This window comes from Cetorhinus maximus, chromosome 2 (genome assembly GCF_964194155.1).
Source record: "Cetorhinus maximus chromosome 2, sCetMax3.hap1.1, whole genome shotgun sequence".
Lineage (NCBI taxonomy): Eukaryota > Metazoa > Chordata > Chondrichthyes > Lamniformes > Cetorhinidae > Cetorhinus > Cetorhinus maximus.
This window is the reverse complement of record NC_135880.1, coordinates 215,982,884-216,005,490: the sequence shown is the minus strand read 5'-3', so window position 1 is coordinate 216,005,490 and position 22,607 is coordinate 215,982,884. Positions and strand designations below refer to the sequence as shown.

Below are 22,607 nucleotides of genomic sequence, written 5' to 3'. Positions count from 1 at the left end.
TTCTTGAAACTGCAAACCTTGACCTTGATTGAGTACTCTTTCACACAATGCCCCATTCAGCAGACTCACTGAAAACTTTAAATGACCATTGTTCAGTGGCCAGTGAATTGTAAAATGTTGGGGAACACAGGGTTTAGTGAGAGGGAGGAACTGAAAGAAATTAGTATTAGTAGGGAAATGGTGTTGGGGAAATTGATGGGATTGAAGGCTGATAAATTCCCAGGGCCTGATAATCTACATCCCAGAGTTCTTAAGGAAGTGTCCCTAGAAATAGTGGATGCATTGGTGGTCATCTTCCGAGATTCTATAGGCTCTGGAACAGTTCCTACAGATTGGAGGGTAGCTAATGTAACCCCACTATTTAAAAAGGGAGGCAAAGGGAAAACGGGGAATTATAGACCAGTCAGCCTGACATCGGTCGTGGGGAAAATTCTAGAGTCCATTATAAAAGATTTAATAGCTGAGCACGTGGAAAACAGTAGCAGAATCGGACAGAGTCAGCATGGATTTACGAAAGGAAAATCATGCTTGACAAATCTACTGGAATTTTTCGAGGATGTAACTAGTAGGGTTGATGTGGGGGAGCCAGTGGATGTGGTTTATTTGGACTTTCAGAAGGCTTTCGACAAAGTCCCACATAAGAGATTGGCGTGTAAAATTAAAGCGCATGGGATTGGGGGTAGTGTATTGAGATGGATAGAAAACTGTTTGGCAGACAGGAAACAAAGAGTAGGAATAAACGAGTCTTTTTCCAAATGGCAGGCAGTGACTAGTGGGGTACTGCAGGGATCGGTGCTGGGACCCCAGTTATTCACAATATATATTAATGATTTAGATGAGGGAATTAAATGTAATATCTCCAGATTTGCAGATGACACAAAGCTGGGTGGGAAGGTGAGCTGTGAGGAGATGCTTCAGTGTGATTTGGACAAGCTGAGTGAGTGGGCAAATGCATGGCAGATGCAGTATAATATGGATAAATGTGAGGTTATCTATTTTGGTAGCAAAAACAGGAAGGCAGATTATTATCTGAATGGCTATAAATTGAGAGAGGGGAATGTGCAATGAGACCTGGGTGTCCTTGTACGCCAGTCGCTGAAGGTAAGCATGCAGGTGCAGCAGGCGGTAAAGAAGGCAAATAGTATGTTGGCCTTCATAGCCAGAGGATTCGAGTACAGGAACAGGGATGTCTTGCTGCAATTGTACAGGGCCTTGGTGAGACCACACCTGGAATATTGTGTGCAGTTTTGGTCTCCTTACCTGAGGAAGGATGTACTTGCTATAGAGGGAGTGCAGCGAAGGTTTACCTGACTGATTCTTGGGACGGCAGGACTGACATATGAGGAGCGATTGAGTCGATTAGGATTATATTCGCTGGAGTTCAGAAGAATGAGGGGGGATCTCATAGAAACCTATAAAATTCTAACAGGACTAGACAGGGTAGATGCAGAACCAGAGGTCACAGTCTGAGGATATGGGGTAGACCATTTAGGACTGAGATGAGAAATTCTTCACTCAGAGAGTGGTGAGCCTGTGGAATTTGTTACCACAGAAAGTGGTTGAGACCAAAACATTGTATGCTTTCAAGATCCTTGTTAGATATAGCTCTTGGGGTGAAAGGGATCAAAGGGTATGGGGAGAAAGCGGGAGCAGGCTATTGAGTTGGATGATCAGCCATGATCATAATGAATGGCGGAGTGGGCTCGAAGGGCCGAATGGCCAACTCCTGCTCCTAGTTTCTATGTTTCTATGTATTGCTGTGAATAGATAGTTCATCGAAGAAGATGGTATTCAAATTGGTGAATTTAGCTTTCTGCTGCTAGAGCATGCACATTTTGTTTTAATATTTAATTAAATAATATAAACTATCATGAAGTAAGTATATGAGTCAAAATATCTAGAGGCAAATGGAATCCAGGATGTGAAGCAATTTTAGGAGATGCAGAGAAATTTTAACAAGCCTACCTTTTCTTTCATTTTAAGCTTCCTTTTCAGTCAACCTTGCTTTAATTTGGTCCCATGGGCAAAAGCAACCCTCCAATGCTTCATACCCAATGGGCTACTCCTTTTGTGTAAGCATTAACAATACATGATGATGAACTTTTTAAACTTGAGAACCATCACATTGATACCCAAGCAGATCCTTACTTGATGTCCACATACACAAGCACACTTCGCACAATATGGTAACAAGGAATAGGAGAGGTGCCCAACAGGCAGTTATACACCATCACCAAAGGTGGAATCGTCCCAGATTTGCATTAAGGGCGGTAGCGGGCAGGTAAAACGTCATTTTCGGTGGGTTTTCACGCCGTTTTGTCCCAAACCTGCTGCATTACTTATGCATTCCCAGAAAACACGCTGTTTCCATAGTGGGCAGGCTCTCATTCGCTCGCCATGTCATCACCTCGCCGCTTCATCACACCAGGCACCACATTTAAAGTACAGCTGCGCTCAGTGCCTCCAGCCCAGGACTGCAGCAAAGAAGACATGGCCCTGAAAGGCAAGAAGACTGCAGCCCTCGAGCTCCTTTTGGATGTCTTGGAGGCCTGCTGCGATGTCCTCTTCCCGAGCTCTGGCCGCAGGAGGGGCAGCTACATTACAACCCTGACTTGGTTGGCGATGGCAGTGGTGATCAGTGCCAATGTTGCACAGAAGAAGTTAGCAGCCAATGCAGATAGAGGATGAATGATCTCATCCGTGCAGCCAGAGTATGGGAACCATCTCATCACTCTAAACTCACACACTCAAGCCCATCATACATTCACTGACATCTCATTCACTGCCAGCTCAAGGGACATCACCACCCATTCTCACACACATGCCCTCAAATGTCCATCTGGCCTCATCTCCTCTGGAGACTACCTCCTTAGCTCTCACCATCTTGAGGCCTCTTGCACAGATCAACATGTGCCTCCACACGCACCCTGGGTTACCCACCTTCCCCAGTGCAGCTCTCGTCCTGCAGCCTCTTCCCTTGCCTGAGGCCACTTCTCCCCTTCCCCAAGCAAGACCTTGCCCTACATCTGTTGCAAAGCCACCCACATATGGCTGATCTGGTAGGTAGAGACCTACCTGTGAGCTGCCCTAAAAGCAATGTGGTACTGTCTGTGAAGCCTGGCGCTGATGACTGCGAGGGTGGACGATTCAGCGGGGTGGGATGAGTCCAGCGGGCTGGCTTTATAATGATATGCTGACGTATTACAATGAGGTTCCCGATGTCTGATGGCGGGAACGCAGCCCACTATTGGTGGGTGGAGCAGACGATCGCAAAATGGCTTCATGACGTTGTGAAACTCATTTTTGGCCTTCTGGCCATATTGTCCACTCACGCCACTGTACACGCCCGGTGCCAGCGGGCACGGAAAATCCCGGCCCAAAAGTTCAAATTTCCCCACAATATGTTTTTGTTCACAAATGTTCCGTAGTGAGTGCAGTTTTGAGTCAACATGAGAGAAATTTGAATCCCTTTGGTTTCTGGCAGGAAATGAGTAGCACGTTCTGAATTTCTGCTCTAGGATGTCAGCAAGAGGCTCAAGCCAAATTGGGCACCTGGTCTCGTTTCAGTGAAACAGGGAGGCTGTGGCTGCCAATGGAGTATTCATGCCACTTGCCGGTCAAGGCCTTCTAAATTTCCACCAGCTCTCAGCCAGCCGCCAGTAGGCTCTGGGATAGTGGCGAAGTGCTGGCTGGCAGCAACCCACATTATTTTTGTGGAGCCAGGAGGAGCATATGGCACCTAATATCTGTTTCAGGTAGGTGCGCACACACCCAGAAGCCATCGGTTTTCACTTTGGCAGCTGAGATGCTTCAGGTGTACAGATGGGGAGATTGGGCCCAGGAGGTCGTGACCCAAAATTGATCCCTCTGACTTATTTTACCTCCAAAAATCGGGTGCCGGGTTGTTGAATTTCCCCCCCAATATCTCGAATTTGGTAGCCAGTGAACTTTAGAGTACAGTGAACTTTTCTCTTTGATCTTATTTAAGAAGATAAGATTGAAGTTTTATGTCACAGTGGAAACGCTTCTCCACAAAAGGAGGATTCACAGATAAGCTACCCTGAGCTGCCCCATTGTACTTCATGGCTGATTACAAAGATTACTTTGGCAAAAATCTTAGGAACAGCTTGAATACTAGCTGTGTTAACCAGACTGGTGTGTGGTACCTAAAGGATGATTCAGGTGGGAGGGGAAATGTAGATAAAAATATATAAAATGGACTCTCGGTAAGCAGTTTGCTCTTCTCCACATTATTATTAAAAGTTGTGTGTAACACAATCCTTTTTCTTCATTCTGGGATTTCATTGTTTCTGTAGAGATGATAGGCTCCAGGATTTTTTTACATTGAGGTTTCTTCTGTATTTATCTATAACTGCATGGCCTCTGCAGGGGCTCTGGCAGCCAGACTGAGGTTGCTATTTCGTCCCTAGACCTACACATACTCAGATTAGTTCATTGAAGACTCGAGGCGTTTGTTAAATGGGTCACTGAACCTGACAGATTTTCCTGCTGTTGCCGAGGCTGGGATCACAAAAGATTATCAGTTAGGCCTCAGGAGTTTTGTTACTGCTTGAAAAAGTAACTTTTGTTTTGCATCTCAAAAAAAAAATCTATATATCATCATCATCAACAAACTGTCGGCCGGAAGCCAGTAGTTTCTGATCTATTTCTCAAGCAGTCTTTCTTGAATAAAATAACCATGATATGTCTCGTACTCTCTGAAAAAGAAATTGCATCACTGCAGTTGACTATCCAAAACTGGCAGTTTTAAAAGCATTCCTTTTACAAATGCAGCCTATTATATTTTCTGTTGTACTTGGTTTCATAGATGGTTCCAACATTGCTGATTTGGGCCTTTTTGATGCTCACCAAGGAATTAAATACGCCCTCCCCCTCCCCCATTTTTGGCAACTCCAAGTCCAGCATGAACTTCCTTCTACTCTGCCTCAGAAATATACCATCACTCTAGCCGCAAAAGAGCATGGTTTATTTACTTCACTAGCCTGGTATTTCCCACACAAGTCCCTCCCTTGTAACTTTTCAGTGTAAGTTGTTGGTTAGTTTTAAGTTATAGGCAGTGTTGTTTGGTGGTCTTGTGCTGATTAAGAGCTCAGCTTAAACTGGAGAGGACACTTTAATGTGATCAGTCTGATTTGAATATAGATCTTAGAGGTGAAATGACAATATTTGATCCTAGTCTTCACAGCTGATAATATTAAGTCAATGCAAACCACTTTGAGCCATTTGAACTGCCATCCCTCTCACTAACCACTCTGCCCCTAATACACCCCGCATACACAAATGATTTATGTATGTGTCCACTGATCATTTATAATAGACTGCAAATTTCCAGCCATTTTGGGGATATCCATAACGGTCATTTTTGCAAAAGAATTATATAACTCACCAGTCTATAAGTGCAATGTAACATAAAAGGTTGATTCACCTCTTTAAAAAAAATGAATGGCTCGTTAGCCCTTTCTCCCTCCCACCATGTACTCTTCACATTCGTATTATGCCAGTGAATGATATGGGAGAAGAGAATTATACTCTCACACATAGGCCAGGATTTTCAGCTCAGCGAGCGACCGCGCGCCTGACATGCATGAGCATGAAATAGCACGCGATGATGTTGGGCAAGTGTCCTGACGTCATCGCGCGATATTTCGGCCGGCGGGCGCGCGCAGGAGTCGGCAGCGCGCCCGCTGACAATTAATTAAATTAAATTGTTCCCTGCCCGTCCAACCTTGCGGGTGAATAGGCCAAGCGGCCTTTGCATTTTTTGCGAAACCTCATCCATGGGCTGGATGAGGTTTCAACCTGTGATTTATATAAAAAAAACCTTTAAGACTCATATTTAACATGTCCCTGCCCATGTGACAGAGTTGCCTGAGGGGGCATGTTTTCCTTATTTTTCAATTCTTTATTTGTAATGTTGAAAATCTTCAGCTCCCTGAGGCAGTTCTGTGCCTTCAGGGAGCTTTCACTGAGCGCACCTGCCGCGCATGCGCACTCTTCAGTGCTCACGCTCCTCCCGCCCCCACCCCAGCAGTGCTGAGGCTCTGAGCACGCCTTTCACACTGGCTGGTCGTTAATTGGCCAGCCAGCGTGAAATTGCGGTCAGGGCCCGATTGCGGGCAGTGGTCGGTTTTGCGGCTGCTCTCAGGCTCACCCACTCGACGAGGAAAAATTCCTGTCTATAGTCTTCCTGCCCTATAACAGAAAATAACATGGGGAAACTCCCCTAAATCGTTAACATACACAATGGAACATAACTTTGATCTAGAATGAGATTTGAATTTTGCTGTTATTTGGGAATCTCTGAAATATCATCTTTTTCTGTTCTTTACATTTTTGGATTAGGTGCAAAATTTCTAACCTACTCACTGACACAAATCAAGATTTAGGTTCAGTAAGATCCTTCAAGTATACCTCTAATATCACAGGAATCTCATTTAAGTTCCTATTTCAGATGCTATCTGCTGTGCATTTCCGGAATTTCCTCTTCTACCGTATGTCTGCTGTGCCAGTGCCCATCCCAACTCCTCATGTTTACATTGTAAAAACCACTTCCTTATCTTAGTGGTAGAACTTTTGTGGATCTGCAATGTTGCTGCTGGGGTAAAGGACCCTGTTTTAGGTGCATAAATGTGGGCAACCAACTCAGAGAAGCTGTTGCCCTGAATGCTTCATTGAAATGTTGTCAGCTATTCTGTCCAATGTTGAAAAATAAAAAACAACAAATCCATGGAATTATAAGGCAGTTACAAGCCAAGTTGAAATGTGGATGCAAGTCAAAAGTTAGAGCTGAATTCTCAATTAAGGGAGAAGAAAATCAAATTTATTCTGGATTGAAGTTATGTTGCTTTAGTATGTTAATGATTTAGGGAGTTTGCCACTTTTACTTTTTGTTGGAAGACTCTGTGTGAGAGGATAATTCCTTTTCCCACATCACACAGAAACATTAAGAAGGAATGTCATAGTCTGTATCCAGTGAGACGTTTACAGGGTCACGCCTCCCAAATAAAGAAGTTGGCATGGAAACAAAGGAAAAGTGTGGAGAATTACAAGAGATTTAAATTAAAATTACAGTGTTGTTATATATTGTCCACTTCTAGTATTTCCTTTTTTCTTTAGAGAAAATTTTGAATTCTGTAGAAAATGGCAAAAAAATCAATTCCACAATAATGGCAATTGTGATTTTGGCTCCTTGATATCAGTAGAAAATTAATCACTGAATTGGTTCCAAATCCCATTTCATTGTTAACCCAAGTATTTTTAAAACAAGGCAATTTTTATGTGTTTATATAGATATCTTGAGCCAATTAGCCAGCTACCTCTAATTTCCATCACTAAATAAGAAGTACATTTTCTACATTTAATTTTTTTCCTTCTCTTACTTTCCCATTTTTCTCTCTTCTACTCTTTTTGGCACCCCTGTTTCAAACAATATGCCTTTCTAAGGGATCTGACATGAATATTATTTATTTATTCTGAATACTCTTTATTACTGGTCCTTAAGGAATATGTAGCACAGGCATCAGTTGACTTGCCCTTCAATTTTCCATGTCAATGTGCAAGAACATAAGAAAGCTTGAAAGAAAAGAAATCAATCAACCCACAAACTTGCTTGTTGCACAGTCCGTGCCTGAGAACCTCAATAATAAATGTTACCCTGTCCCCATCAACAATCATTGTTGGGAACTTTCAGTGTGGGAAATTGTAGCTCTGAGCATGCTACTCCCATAAGCCAAATTTTTTATTTCATAAAAATCAGATCTTTGCATTTTTTTCAAGGACCAGTGATTAAACTCATTAAATTATTCTTCTTGATTTAAAACCATGCTGAAAATCAGAGGATAGCTGGAAAACTAAAGTTTGTATTTAAAACTGTTTAATAATATAAAAGTGAACTTCAAACAGATTTCACTGCCAAAGCTTCCAAACCATGTAGTACTGTGCTGGAAAAAAAGTCGCCTTGTAACATTGTAGTTTTGACTGTTTTTGCTGTAAAACTGTTTCCATAGTTTGTGAGCCAAATATCTATGGAAAATCTTATAGTATCACCAATCATAGCAAGTAACTGTTTGCATGAAGTAGGGTTTATGCAATATCACAAGATATTGGATATAAAATATTTGATATTTGCATTTCAAAACATTCTCTATTTGGTCTCGCTGGTAAGGCTGTCATTTATTGCCATACCTAATTGCATTGGAAGTAAGGCAGTGGGGCTTCTTCGTGAGCCTCTATAGTTCAACACAACTGGGTGGCTAGCTAGGCCACTTCAGAGGGCAGTTGAGAGTCAACAACATTGATGGGGGACTGGAGCCATATATAAGCCAGATCAGGTAAGAACTGCAGGTTTCCATCTGCAAAGGCCATTAATGAACCAGTAGGATTCAGTCCAACAGTTTCATGATCACTTTTACGGATAACTGCTTTTTAATTTCAGATTTCAAAAAACGCCAAATTAAAATTCCCAAACTGTCCCCTGGATGATTAGTTTAGGCCTTATGTTAGTAGTTCAGTAACATTAGCACCACACAACATTAAGGAACAATTTATCTTTGAGTGTCTTTTATATCATATTTGTCCAATTGTCCTCTCTTGAAAGTATTGACTCCTCATGACATACAATTACTGAGGCTTTTTGAAGTCTGATACCCCCCTAAAGAGGAGAATCTATTTTGGTATTTATTTATTTAGCATATGCATAGTCACAGAGCCAAGCAATAGCCTTGTCAGTGGCTAGATGGAGTTCTTTAAGCCTGCCTTCAAGTTTAGTCAGCGAGCACTCATTGTTTGGACTGCACCAGAGCTGTAGCCTGGATGATCTTGGTGATCCCACTAAGGTTGGTTAGCTGCACAGAAGTCCTGGCCGGTCTGGAAACAGTTTGGAAGGGCCAGCTGTCGCTGTGGAAGATCAAAACCTGGTGGACGAACAGTGGGGTCTATAATGGGAGAGTGGTGTCTGGTGAATGTTTTCTCCTGTCATGGGTCCTCAGCTGTTACTCCTCAACGTGGTGGGTTTAACCCTATGGGCCACTTAAGAGCCTTCTCCTGCTGCCCCTAATATTAACCCAGCGGTGGGTGGTGGGTTCTTACAATGGAGGGAGCATGACAAGCAAATCTTGATGTCTTTGCTTGTGGGCTTCTGGGGGTGAGGGCGAAGGGGGTCTCTTGTTCAAAGGCACGGTGCCAGATCAAGGGATGAGGCATAGGGAAGGGGGAGGGGGTGCTAAGAGCCATCCTCCCCCACCCTTCCTGCCAACCCCTCTCCCCACCCTTCCCCAGAGACCCCAGTCCTGTGGCGCCCCCCCCCCCCCCCCATCACTCACCTCTGGCCTGAGTCCCTCATCGATCTGAGGCCTCGGGTGGGTGTTCAACAAGCTGCAGCCACCACCTCAATGGCACAATGGAACTGCTAGCCTCTGCTTGGCTGGCAGTTCTCAGTGGGTGAGGCTTCCAATCCCAGGGAGATGGCCTGCCACTGGCCTTTCAATTACTTGATTGGTAGAAGATGTGGTGGGCCTTCCCGAAAATAGGTGACATGGGCTGTTGCCGGTCCTTGAGCCAGCAACCAAGACCCCTGCCACCTCCACAAGATTCTACCAAAAGTGTGTGAGCCTACACAATGAGTGTCTGGATGTTCTGTCTTGGGGCATATCACACAGAGCTTGCCCTTACCTTTATACATAATTCATTTGCAATCACTGCATAATATTCAGAAGTGGGGACTCCAGCTGATTTTTCCCACCCTAACCCACGGGCTCTAGAATAAATTGTAGCACTTTTATTTCTTCTGTGGTTGAGGTCAGGTCACTTAGCACAGACCAGAGATTGAAATGGGGACCAAAGAATGAAACTGTGACCTTCTAACTTGTATAGATGTGTTTTTGGGTTCTTGATACACATAATTTGTGCTGAAAGTGTGCAATTGGATGTCAGGTGAGGCCAGGCTTTTGCAGAGCTTTAGTTTTCTTCCCCCGCCTACCTCTGATAACATAGCCACCTGACTCAATGTAAAAACAAGCAAATAAATAATGGCTCTTTGAGCTAAGAACTGTTGAGTAACTTGTTCCTGTGGAACTACTCTGTATTAAAGAATCAATGCCATTGATACTGTTGTGTTGGGAGGAGAAAAATTAAAACTACCATACTGATTTTATTAAATTTTGTTGGGCCTTTCTTTACCCGTTTCACACTTGTGCCTCTTAAGGTTGTGTCAGCTTCTTTTAGTTAAACAGATATTGCCATCACTCCTTTGGCTCAGTGGATAAATGTATCACTGAGCCAGACTGCAAAGAACACAGTTTTGATGATTGCGCTGTTAGTTGGTCTCAGCTGGAAGAGGATAAACCATGGATACCAAATAGACATTGGGTGAGTGTAGGGTCAGCCTCAACTGTGAAGTTCGCATGGACACATAACTGACACACACACTGTTGGGAAAAATGGCTCCTGAATGGAGTACTGCAGGTGCCAGTGGAACTTTATCCTGGTGGGAGAGAAATGAGTGAGAATCTTTTTAAGGGGGAGGGATGTTAACAGTTCCTGGAACAATTTACATAATAAAAGAGTGATCATGAAAGTGAAAAAATGTTTTAAATAGACATATTTCTATCATTTTTAGTAGCAACTAAAAATCCTGAAAAATATAAATGGAGAGATTCTTGATCCAACAGTAAGTAGGGCCATGGCTTCAATATTGTTTTGAAATTGAGCAGAGTGTAGGTGCCATTAGTCTTGGAAATCTTAGTTTAACGCCTTATATTGGCCTCGATAATGAGATAAACTCAAGAGAATTCCTTCTGTTTACTATTGTACCTTGATGTACTTAATGTTGAAATCCTGTCGTCTTATAATACATATGACTAAATACAGTGAACAGTTTTATATTTCTGCTGGATTATGATGCCTTTTTTCCACATCAGTCAACATCAGTGAACAGTGTCTTCAAGATCTTTGACTTTTTTTTCAGTGTCAGTTCAGAGAGTCCAACAAACAGTGCAAAGCCAGAGTCTACTACAAGTCAACTGGATGAAACATTGGAATTATCTTCCCAAAAAGAGGAATGGGAAACCAGGCCTGGTAAGTTGAATTTCTAACTTGCAAGCTTATACTCATGATAAAATGGTCTTGCATTGGCAACCAGCAATTCGCCCTTACTGATATTCAGTTCCACTGAAGTCAGTTGGAACAGAATATTAGGCACGGCATATAATGTGTATCTTATGTCCGAACACCCATTTTACACTGCTGGCAAGATGAAATTTTATTTCAGATTTGTATCCTGTGGAACTTAGATGATCAAAATCCAGGCTGCAATTGAAAAAAAAAAATGAAGTAAGAAAGTATAAGCCTGTTACACATTATTAATTCAGATAGCTGAGATGGAGCATTAGCTGCTGGAGCCCTAGGCAAGAGACAGATGATATGGAAGAATTCCCAGGTTCCCTCAATGGTTAACTGAATTTATCCAATGAGTAGCTGTTCCATTGGGGAGGTTGAAGTATTCATTAATTTTTTTACAACATAGCATTGACTTCTCAACAAATATCCCCACAATGTATGCAGCAATTACATGCAAGAGTGTGTATGCGCTGCGTTTACAACATGACTTAGGACACATGACTTGAGCAGTTGTATTAAGAATCGCTCAACAAATTAATGAGAACAGAATAGGACCGGTAAAATCCTTAGTCTGGGCTTTGTTAGCTCAGCTAAAATAGAAGTAGACACTACAATTAGCCTCAGCACCTCTGGGTTAGGGAAGGGAAAATCATTCATGATCAATTAACTGGTAACACCTGCAGGGAGTGACTTGTGTCTAGATATTTGGTGAGGACGGATTTAGGTTTCACTGTAACGCCAACCCCCTTGTCAGGCTTCCACATGGATGATATTGACTTAATGAGTGAGGTGCTGGACCCATGAATCCTTACACCAGAAAAAAAAATTAATATATTTATGAGAGGAGGGATGAAAGATTGCAAGGCCACTAACAGTGGCACAGAAATGATACCAGGGTTGAGAGCTTTAGATTTGAGGAGAAGCAGGTAAGAGGAGCTATTTTACAGAGGTGTTCATAACTATGCGAGAGTTTGATAAAAATAAATTGGGGAAAGCTGATCAGTGAGTTCATGACTTGAAGACGTAAATTTAAGATGATTACCAAAAGAACAAAGGGTGACCTTAAGCAAAATATTTTTTACGCAGTTAGGACAGTGGCGGCAGCAGAGTCCATGAAAAAGAAAAATTAAGAAGGGTATGGTGAACGGTTAGGAGAAAGGGACTGCAGTGGATAGCTTTCCAGAACGCTGGCACAAGTGTGATGGGACTGGCCTCATTCAGTGCTGTCAAATTCTATGATTATGATCTTGTGGTTGCAGGCTACATAACAGTATGGACCATGCTGCGCTATAGATAAGTAACTTGCTCATTCAAAATGTTCTTGGGATATTTGCAAAAATGGATGACACTAGGCCGAATTTTAGGGCCCCGTCACAGCGGGCACAGGGCCGGAAATTGCGGCAAGCCATTCAAAAGTCCATTGATTGTGGGGGGGACTGGAAAAGCCCGCCAGTGGGAGGGGTTGTAAAACTCTGCCTATTATTTTGTATTTCAAATGCAGAATTTACCATCATAAAAAATTGACTCTAGACATGCAAAACCCCTCAATTAGTGTAAAAGAAATTTCCTAAATACATGGATAGCAGATCAGTAACAAATCCAGATGGTCACAAATAAGATTGTGTTAATTCTTCTAAAGTCAAACCCTGCTAATTGCTTGGCTAATACCTCTTAGATAATTTATCTTTACATGATTCGTCATTGCAATGCTTACACAATACATAGAACTCTTTATACATGCAATTTTAAGAAGCTGAAAGATTGTTTAGTGTATGTATATATTAAATATGCATATTCTCACATGAGTTGATTGTCTGCGGTGCTGCATATGGGTAATCAAATCAAATTTGAATGTATTTTGATAGCTAGAAGTGGGCAATTAAAGTGATGATTCAGCGACGCTTGTCGTTGAGCTCAAGATTCTAGGACTAAGGGACAACTTTTGAAATTAAGGGTGACAAAATAAAATGGGAAATATAGACAGCGTTTGGTAAGAGAGTAATAGTATTGAAGAACAAGTGGGTCGAAGAAGAAAAGGCATGAACTTACATTTATATAGTGCCTTTCACAACCTCAAAGCATTTCATAGTTAATGAAGTGTGGTCACTGGTATAATTAGGAAAATTCAGCAACCAAGATATGCACAAAAACAGCAATGAGATAAATAACTAATTAAACATCTTTATTGATGTTAATTAAGGGACCAATATAAATGCAAATGAAAAACAATCTGTTCAAGTAGTGATATATATATAAGCCCCGAGAAATCTTAACTTGCTTTCAGCAGGTGACAGTGCATTCATGATGTCGGAGATGATTTTGAGAATGTTTTTAAAGCATTTTTCTTTGAATGAAGCTGACAATCATTGCAGTATTAGAAGCACAGGACACATAGATTGTGAGTGAAATATTGAATGCCTGTGCACTTTCCTACTCAGCTGCACTCAACTATGAATATCTGATACAGTTTCAGTGGGATACTGAGCACTGATCCAATTCAAGTCCATAATCTAAAATGACTTTGTCAAAGCTGTACTTCAACTGGTAACTTTTTGTTTTGTCTTATCCTCCTGGAGACTTAATTACTTAGAATCTGGATTTTAATTTAGGAAGAACAGGAACACAAATTTAACTATAAGTATTTAAATGCACTATTATTTGCAAATAAAGGATCTTCATTTCAATAGCTGAGATTGCAATAGAAAAATATTCTATTCAAATATTTCTGCCCATCAGAAGACAATGTTCAATCTGCATGGATGTCCATGAATTCTGGCAAATCCCAAGTGAATGACAAGCAAAGTCTTTGGGAGGATCAATTACTTGATCAACAAGACCAGTTGGGGAAGGAAATGGAAGAAGCCAGAAAGATGATTTCCATCTTACAGGTATGAAGTTTTATTTAGCTACTTTTCAAAAAAAAAGCTATCTAGTTATAGCTGCTTTGAAACGATGTCTGCTTTTTGAAGGCCAAAATAGTGATTAAAAAACACAATAATTGCATATCCGGTTACAGCAGGATATAGGTACAGTACCATCACAAAATTTGTGAAAATAAAATTAACACTGCTGCTGGAAGGGAACATGCCAGCCCTATTTGGCCTGGCCTATATGTGACATCAGCTCATCACAATGATTGATTGTTAAAAATATTTCTTCAATGTAGCAAGCCACTCGGTTGTCTTGCCACCATCACCGCCACCTTCGCAGGGCAGCTAGGGATGAATAATAAATGTGGGCTTGCTCATGCTACCTATGTCCCGTGAACAAATTGAAAAAACATGACTTACATCTACAAAAACAAAATACTGCAGATGTTGAGCATCTGAAATAAAAAACAGATAATGCTGGAAATACTCAGCAATTCTGGCATCTGGTGAGAGAAGCAGAGTTAACATTTCAGGTTGATGACCTTTTATCAGAATTGTTCTGACTGTCAATTCTGATGAAAGGTCATTGACATGAAACAAAGTGTTACATCTAAGCAAGTGGTAGCAGCAAATTAATTTTATGTTACCCTGTGTTTCCTGCCACTTCTCCCTGCCCTCTGGGTTTCAATAGTTTGCTATTTGGACCCAAATCTAAGTCTAAGTGACACTTTGAAGTTGGAACACAGTTATCATGATTCGCAAGATTTTCTTTTTTGATAAAAGGGTTGTTGAGATAGCAGCCAAAAACTTGACACTCGTAAAATTGAAACTTCTTACTATACTCTTGTCCTTAGTTGTCCAAGAGGTTCTCCATTTTGAGTATAGATCCAGGCAGTGGACAGAACTACATTAGGGCCTCTTATTCAAATGCCCCTGCTCAAAAGCATATTCCTGTTATTTGCAGATGATTGCACATGTATACGCCCCCTCGTCTGTGCCATTTATCAATAGATGGAAAACCGTGCCTTTTGTAATTTTGCATATGCAAATATATGGTTTTCAATATCACATTTTTGCCTGGAAAAGTAAGCAATAGAACAATAACATTCAACCATGCCTGGCAGGTAGGGGTGTTTATTTTATTGGATTCTAAATATCAATAAATCCTTGAGTTGGCTTTGAAAGGCAGACTTAAATCAATTCTGATCAATATTGAATAATTTTCACCATAGTCTTCTGTGACATAAGAATTGTTCACTTAACTCATATTATGTTACAAAAAATTGCATTTAATATTGCTATCCCTGTGAGTGCTTCCTAATGTGAACAGACTCTAATTGTGTAGTAATTGTTGTAGAAACCCAAGTGTCTTGAGCATTTTGTTACATGATACCATGTTTTATATCTGCTGCGTTTGTTGCCAGGGCCTACTATTGAATGGTTCACTTCCTGAAGACGAACAGGAGGGATCGTTTCCACTGTGCGAGCAAGGAGCAAACGCAGAAGAACAACTTGTATGTGCTGTTTTACAGCTGTTTACACAGCAGAGTATTTGAGCTGTCTAGCTTTGCTTTCTTTATGTGCTTGAAGAAACTACTGATGGTAAATTCTTGTATTGCTCAGGTGATTATCAAGAGTCGTCTAGACCTAAGCATGGATGAATGCAAAGAGATGAAGGTACAAAGAATGGCTACTGTTTGTACTACTTCAAAGCATTTAAGTTTGATGCCTCTGTATATTGTTGTGCTATTTCCTTTAACCAAGAAAGTAAAAAGCTTTTTGAGATGTAATTTGTGCTATGGGCCATTGTTAAAGTGTATAGTTGAAAATTATGAAGTACTTCTTTCTGGAGTGGGACGTTGTAACTGGTTCCTGAAATGTGGGTGATAATTTTAACCTCCAAGAATAGGTGGCTTTCGGTCAGGTAAGAAGTTAAAATTTTCAAACTTTTATACACCACCAAAACTCATTTATGTTCACTTTTAATGGAGGTGGGAATAGCATAGGTGGGTGTGGGGCATAGGGCCAACAACTAATCCGTTTTCAGGAGGTGGGTCACACAGTAAAAGATTTTAAGGAGGCTCCATGCTTCCATTTATTTTTAACTCATTTCGGCCAGGTTCCCCAGGCTTTGAGAAAGCAGGCAAGTTTAAAGACAAGAAGGACCAAATTCATAAAGTAAGTACATTTACTGCACCAAGAGAAGTAGCAGTGTTTCACCTGGCACTACAAGCTTACCTGCTTCCAACTCTACAATCACCGACTCTTCTTGATATCCCCTTCATGCTCTTTTTCCCCCTTCACTCACCACCCTACCCTCTGCTGCAGCCACGTTTCTTCCCGCCCCTAGCTGCAACCACAATCTGGTTCCCCGCAATCCCAGATGCGATGTCTCACTCCCTCCCTACCTTATCTCTGTGTGTTGGCTGCAGCCTCATGCCGCAAGCTTTCAGATCCGTCAGAAAGCCAGCCTATCAATCAGGCTGGTTGACAGGTGGAAAACCTGCAGAACAAATGTAAAAGATGTCCTGTAATGAATACCTTCCCGGTTTTCCATCCAGAATTCCTCCCCATATCCCTCCCCTTCTTCTCATAAATATCAGGGCCCTGGTCTCTCTAGCAGTCCCCTACTTACAATGGGGGAACTTGCCTGAATAAAAAGCCCAGCGCTAAATGACAACATAAGATTGGATTCGGATGACATTTGTGTTCATAGATTTATCAGGCTACCAGGACAGATTTGAAAGTTCAAACAAAAGAATCATTTAAACCAATGTTGTTCAGTAGAAACTCGTGTGGCAATGGTGACACCAACTCCTTATATACTCTCGCACAATACAAGTAAAATGTACTTCACTGGGAATATGAGCTCAATATGCATATTTGTACTGCCAATGCGTGTGCATAACCTTTTTGTTCATTTGTTAGTGAAATGATAAGATGAAAATTGGATTCCCCATTAGCTGCATGAGGTTAGTGGCTAACGTATTGAACAACAGTGTTATAGACAATGCAAGACTCTTGTTCCTTAGAAATCTCTTGTTTGCAAGCAAAACAGACACTAAAGACAAACCTCCACTATAATCTGATGTTGCATCGTATTCTTATGAGTGAGGGAGGAAAATGGATCAAGTACTCTATTATTTTATAAAAATGCATTGGTCATATAGTGGCACAACAAAGCTGAATATTAATATGCTGCAGCACAGAAGGATCACATTCTTGCCCTGCCATTTGTTAGCTTCCCATTAATAGCTGTGCTCTTTTGGGGTAAAGCTGAGCAGAGGGATCTTTCCTCAAGCTTCCTTCCTGTCGTATTTGTAAAGGGTTAACTCTAATGATAGCTGCTGAGCAGTAAGGAGCTGTGTCTCAGTGATGTCACTCACAGCGATGAGATGAGTTTGAAGCATCTCAGAGAGCAGCTTCAGCTACGTCTTGTCCCTTTTAACCATTCTAAATAGTTAGCATGTAAATAAATGTTTTTTAACGAAAGATCATTGCCTCTTGTAAAATTTCTAATAGAGTTAGAAGCCAACAAATCCTGAGATAAACCCACAATAACAGAATATTAATATGTAAAAAAAAAAGGCATAAGACCCTTTGCATATTCAATTAAGGGGCCTAAAGCTATTGAATGGCCCTGAACATAGCTTATAGCAGGCAGGAACTGATTAATTAGAAGCTAGAAGCACTAATTAGAAGCTGACTTCCTCTTGATCTTTGGAAATTTAAAAAAAGGAAATTTCAGTATGTCGGTCTATAACACTACAGTCTATTTTGGTCAATCACAATCAATTCCATCCCATAATCCCCATTGTTTGTACAGTATTTCATACAGCCATTTGATCATCCAGGTTTGTAACTTACTGGTTTTGATAATTTCAGTGAGGTTGACCCAAAAAGATGATCAGTTATGAAGACTGGCCTACTTTTTTTCTCCTGGATGGATAATCCCAGAGAGATATCTCAAAAACTGTGCTAGATTAGAACTCTGCTTCCATCAAAAATACACTTTCGGTAGGCGAGCAATTCATGTTATTTAGTTTTCCTTCTAATTTTGCATAATATTCCGGAAATGAGAACAGGGAAAGAAAAGGCATCTGAAAATATGGTAAGATTTTAACTGGAGCTGAGGAACAGAGGGACTTTGCTGTGCAGTTATCAGGCCATTAAGTATGACAATACAAGTAGGTAAAACTATAAAAAGGGCAAAAGAATAATTGGTTTCATACATAGTGAATACAAAACCCTTAAAGTAATATTGAACTTATTCCTTAGTTAAGATGCATTCAGAGCCTTGTATTTAGTATTGTGCATCCCATTACAGGAAAGTTAAAAAAGTAGTGGACAGGGTGGTGCATAAATTCTCTGGGATATCATCAGGAATCCTGGGCTATAATTATGAAAACTTGAGAGAAGTTAGAACTTTTTTCATATGAATGGCTAAGTTTAAATGGTGAACTGATATGAGTTCTTTAAGATTATGAGGGCTTATGATAGGTTAAAAGGGAGGTCTTGTGGTGCAGTAGCAGCGTTCCTACCTCTAGGCCAGAAGTTCCAGGTTCAAGTTCTACTTGAGGACTTGATGGCCACGAAAGGTGCATTCATAACGTGGCCAAACAGGTTGATTGTAAGATTGTAAATCCAATATGTCTAATGGCAGGTGGTAAGAGTGGGAGAGCTCCCTGGTGAGCCAAACTGCAGAGGGCACTGGAAAACCATTGAGTACTTTGCCAAGCATAATCATGGACCAATCCAGTGATTGCCAATGCCCCCTCAGGGCATGGTACCTGAAGGAGGAGCATGATATGTTAAATAGTAATAGTTTGTTATCACTGGTGGCAATGACATAGGTTGATGGCCAGCACATACAGAGGCCGCAGTATTGTGTAATTTAATACCACTGGGCCCCCATTCAGTTGCAAAGCACTCGCCATTTACAGATGCCCAAGGTAATTTTATGTAAAAACAGAACAGTAAACGTCATGTTTAGCAATATCAGAAATTACGTTTTCTCCTCAATTATAGGGCACAATCTATTTGAAAATGCCATTAATTCAATTCAGGGTTTTGTACTTCAGACCATGATATCACCAGCTTTAACAGCACACTTCTAGAATCAAATTATAGGACTCTAACTGTACAAATTATTCAGTAATTTGGGTCAGTATTTACAAATGTATAAATAACAGCAAGCAGCATTGACAGTGGAAACAGTATTCAAAAATTGACAACGACTGTACTAATGAATAGGAGCTTGCTTGCTTAGTGGTACAGTCACACTGACTCCTCAGCAGCATGCTATCACATGAACACTGTGTTCTCAAAAAGTTGGTTTGTCAACAGGATCATCAAGTACATAACACATTTCTTGCCTGCAGCATAACTTTTGTAACAAAAGTACCTTTTATGTGAAGGGAAAAATATTATCTTTGAATTGTGGCAATGGGAGTAATGAATTTCATAGGATTTTAGAATGATACAGCACAGAAGACCACTGAGCCTGTCATATTGAAGCAATTAATACTCATCACAGAGCTTATGCAAGTTCTCAAAAGGGGAATTTGACTCTTTATAACCATATAATAGTGCGTACACATTGATTTCAGAAAATAAAATGTAATCTGATACATTCCTAGAGTTTATTCTGTGATATTATTGTACAAACGCTTAACATTTTCACATGAAATTCTTCTGTTGGTTGTTTTAACTAAGTGTTCGACCATTCGCTGTATACGTTGCTGATGTGGCATAGCATGATTTCTTAGGTAGCTTGACAGCATCGCCAAAATAACCGCAGAGTGGGATGTTTTTAATCTTACTGGTCAGTGAGTGCACAGTCCCAAAGGAGTCATTTTTAAAAAAAAGCGGAAAGACAGTTCCACACAAGTGCAGAAGAGTATAAAAAGCAATTATTTGAATAACCTTACCCGTTATTCATCATAGGGGCTGAGACTTGCTTATTTTTTGGTTTAGCCTATATCTAACTCCTAGGAATAGTCATGACCACTTATTTTTAAATTGGGTTATTATCTTCAATTTTTTGATCATATATCTTATTGTTAACACTTCCCAAATTTTAATGATCTTTGTGGATAATTACCATGAGCTTAGTCAGCCGGGGATGGTAATAACGTTACTGGACTGGTAATCCAGAGGCCCCGGCTATTACACAGGAGACATGAGTTCAGATCCCACCATTGCAGATGGAGGAATTTAAATTCAATTAATTAATAAACCTGGATTAAAATCAATATTAATTATAATGTAACTACCGGATTGTTGCAAAAGTTCATCTGGTTCACTAATGCCCTTCAGGGCAGGAAATCTGCTGACCTTACCTGGTCTGGCCTACATCTGACTCCAGATCTATACCGGTGTGAATGATTGCGAACTGCCTTCTGAAATGGCCTAGCAAGTCATTCAGTTGTAGATGGCTCACCACCACCTGGGTTAAGGGCAATTAGGGATGGACAAAAAATGCTGGTGTTACCAGTGATGCTCACATCCGAAGAACAAATTTTAAAAACTCCCATTGGATGGAAAATGAACATGATTTTCGAATTAAAGCTTGGTTATGTAACCTTGACCATGTGTATGTAGGATCTTAACTCGCATTGCACTGGTCTGAATTATACTTGGTTAACTTTTAGGATTGCTCTGATGCATTTCATAGTGCAAACGACATACTGGCAGAGGCACCAACACATATGTTGGGGACTGCTTCACTGCCTCCTTCCGGAGCTAAAGTGCAATCGCCAGAAAATTTATGGTGATAGTACTTTCCACAAGTTCACAGTTGTAATTCTTTCCATTGTAAGGCTGCATGCATCCACCCACATTGGCCAGCAAATACAATATTAGCCGTTGATATTCCTATTCCCAATATCAGGGAAGATCCACAACCAGAATGAGAGAGACACAATTGTGGGCTTGTATTAGCTAGAGATGAATATAATTGCATGTGAACAGTTCATTTTAAATTGTGTTGCAATGCTGCTGATTTCCCCTCCCCCTGCCCGCCCACCCCAGATATATAAATGGTTGTTGTAAGTTTAGCTTTATGCTATCTTCACTACCACTGTATTTTCTGCAATTCTTTTGCAACATAATTGATGGAGAGTAAATGTTTTGTGTAGGGGAAGAAAAATCATTTTTTTCCATTTTTTTTTATTACAGAGAGAACTATTAAAATACAAACAAGAAACCAGGAATTTGCAGGGAGTAAAGGTAAGGATAGGGGTACTGATGCCCAGTTATATGGCATATCTGAAATGGGTTTTCCCATATAAATGGACTTATTAATGTAGCTTAACCTATGTTGACTAACCCAAGAGTCAAACATAACTTGAACCTAAATCTATTATCTCGCATGGCATTTTTAGAGGAGCTTAGTTTAAAATATATTTCGCAGTAAGGTAGAATCAGTGCAGCAATTTTGTGCTTCTTTAAACTCGGTATTTCAGCGATGCTTTCCCTATGTGTGTACATAGGAAGGATTTAATACAAGTGTGATGACATTTATATGGCAGGACACTCCATAATTGGCTGACAGATTATAATGACTATAGATATTGATGACCATTTCCCAGCTCATTGAAACATACATTTTTTCCTCAGGATGCATTGCAGCATCGGATGGCACAGCAGGAAAGCTCCATTCTTCAGCTGAAACAGGAGTTGCTGAGAGCAGGCATGGCAAAAGATGAGCTACTGAGTGAAAATGTGAGGATCTAGCACTCTAGTGCTTGTAAGCACTTGTAGGAATTAAGATCTGTAACAGTATGTGTAAGTTTGTACCAAGGTGCAACATCATTTTGCCTTTTTTTAGTTGAAATATACTGCTATCTCACATGATAAATGCAGCAAGAAGATGTGCTAAAGATTGCGAACAAAGAAGGCAAGGCTAGATCATGTCCTCCGAAATATCAGGAAATCGTTACTGCTCACCTACTGTCACAACAGGCCTGTTCATCAGCTTTATAATAACTAATTAATCATCTGTGGTGTTGCTCAAAGTGAGGCAGTGGGGTAAGTAGACATTGGTGAAGTGTTTTTTGATTGGCTCATATTGTTAAGCAATCAGTATAATTAGATTGGCTCCACTTTTTACCTATCATGAAGCATGACAGATTTTGTGTTAGGGACATGTTTGAAGTGTAACAACCTATCCAAGGACTTTTAATGTATTAATTACCATTATTATCAATAGGTATGCATGGCATTGAAAAACTGTGGAAAACCATTTGTAGCCTGAGTGGGATATAGGTTTCATTGATTGTTGATTATTTTGTTTGCAGCATGAGTTTAAAATACAACTTGTTTTGTTTAATTTTTGGCTGGCATTTATAACCTTCCCTTTGAGGAATTAAATGACTGACCCAGGAAAAGAAAAACAATATTACAGAATGGAGCATGTTTGACAATTGATAAATATACAGTCTTCAATGGACACATAACAGACTACCTAGGCATTAATTTACATTGTCCAGAACAGCATAACAATAAATGGATGTAACTAATAAGGAGATGCACATTGGTGCCCATGTTGAAATAAAAATAATCCTAGGATAAATAATCAATAGCATTAACTTGCACTTT

General features: G+C 40.5%; 1 protein-coding gene across 7 annotated transcripts in view; it reads left to right on the top strand.

Moving 5' to 3' along the window:
- The window catches only part of LOC144669951 (dixin-like), an 85,534-nt gene that overhangs the window by 43,147 nt on the left and 19,780 nt on the right, over positions 1–22,607 (top strand). For all 7 annotated transcript variants that reach the window (XR_013573808.1, XR_013573807.1, XM_078532260.1 and 4 more), the window contains exons 6-11: positions 10,985–11,094; positions 13,873–14,024; positions 15,431–15,520; positions 15,630–15,683; positions 21,186–21,236; positions 21,627–21,731. Coding sequence is in view for 5 of the 7 variants with exons in the window: in XM_078532260.1 (XP_078388386.1) it covers positions 10,985–11,094; positions 13,873–14,024; positions 15,431–15,520; positions 15,630–15,683; positions 21,186–21,236; positions 21,627–21,731 (562 nt within the window). In the remaining 2 variants the exon portion in view is untranslated. The remainder of the gene's footprint in view (positions 1–10,984; positions 11,095–13,872; positions 14,025–15,430; positions 15,521–15,629; positions 15,684–21,185; positions 21,237–21,626; positions 21,732–22,607) is intronic.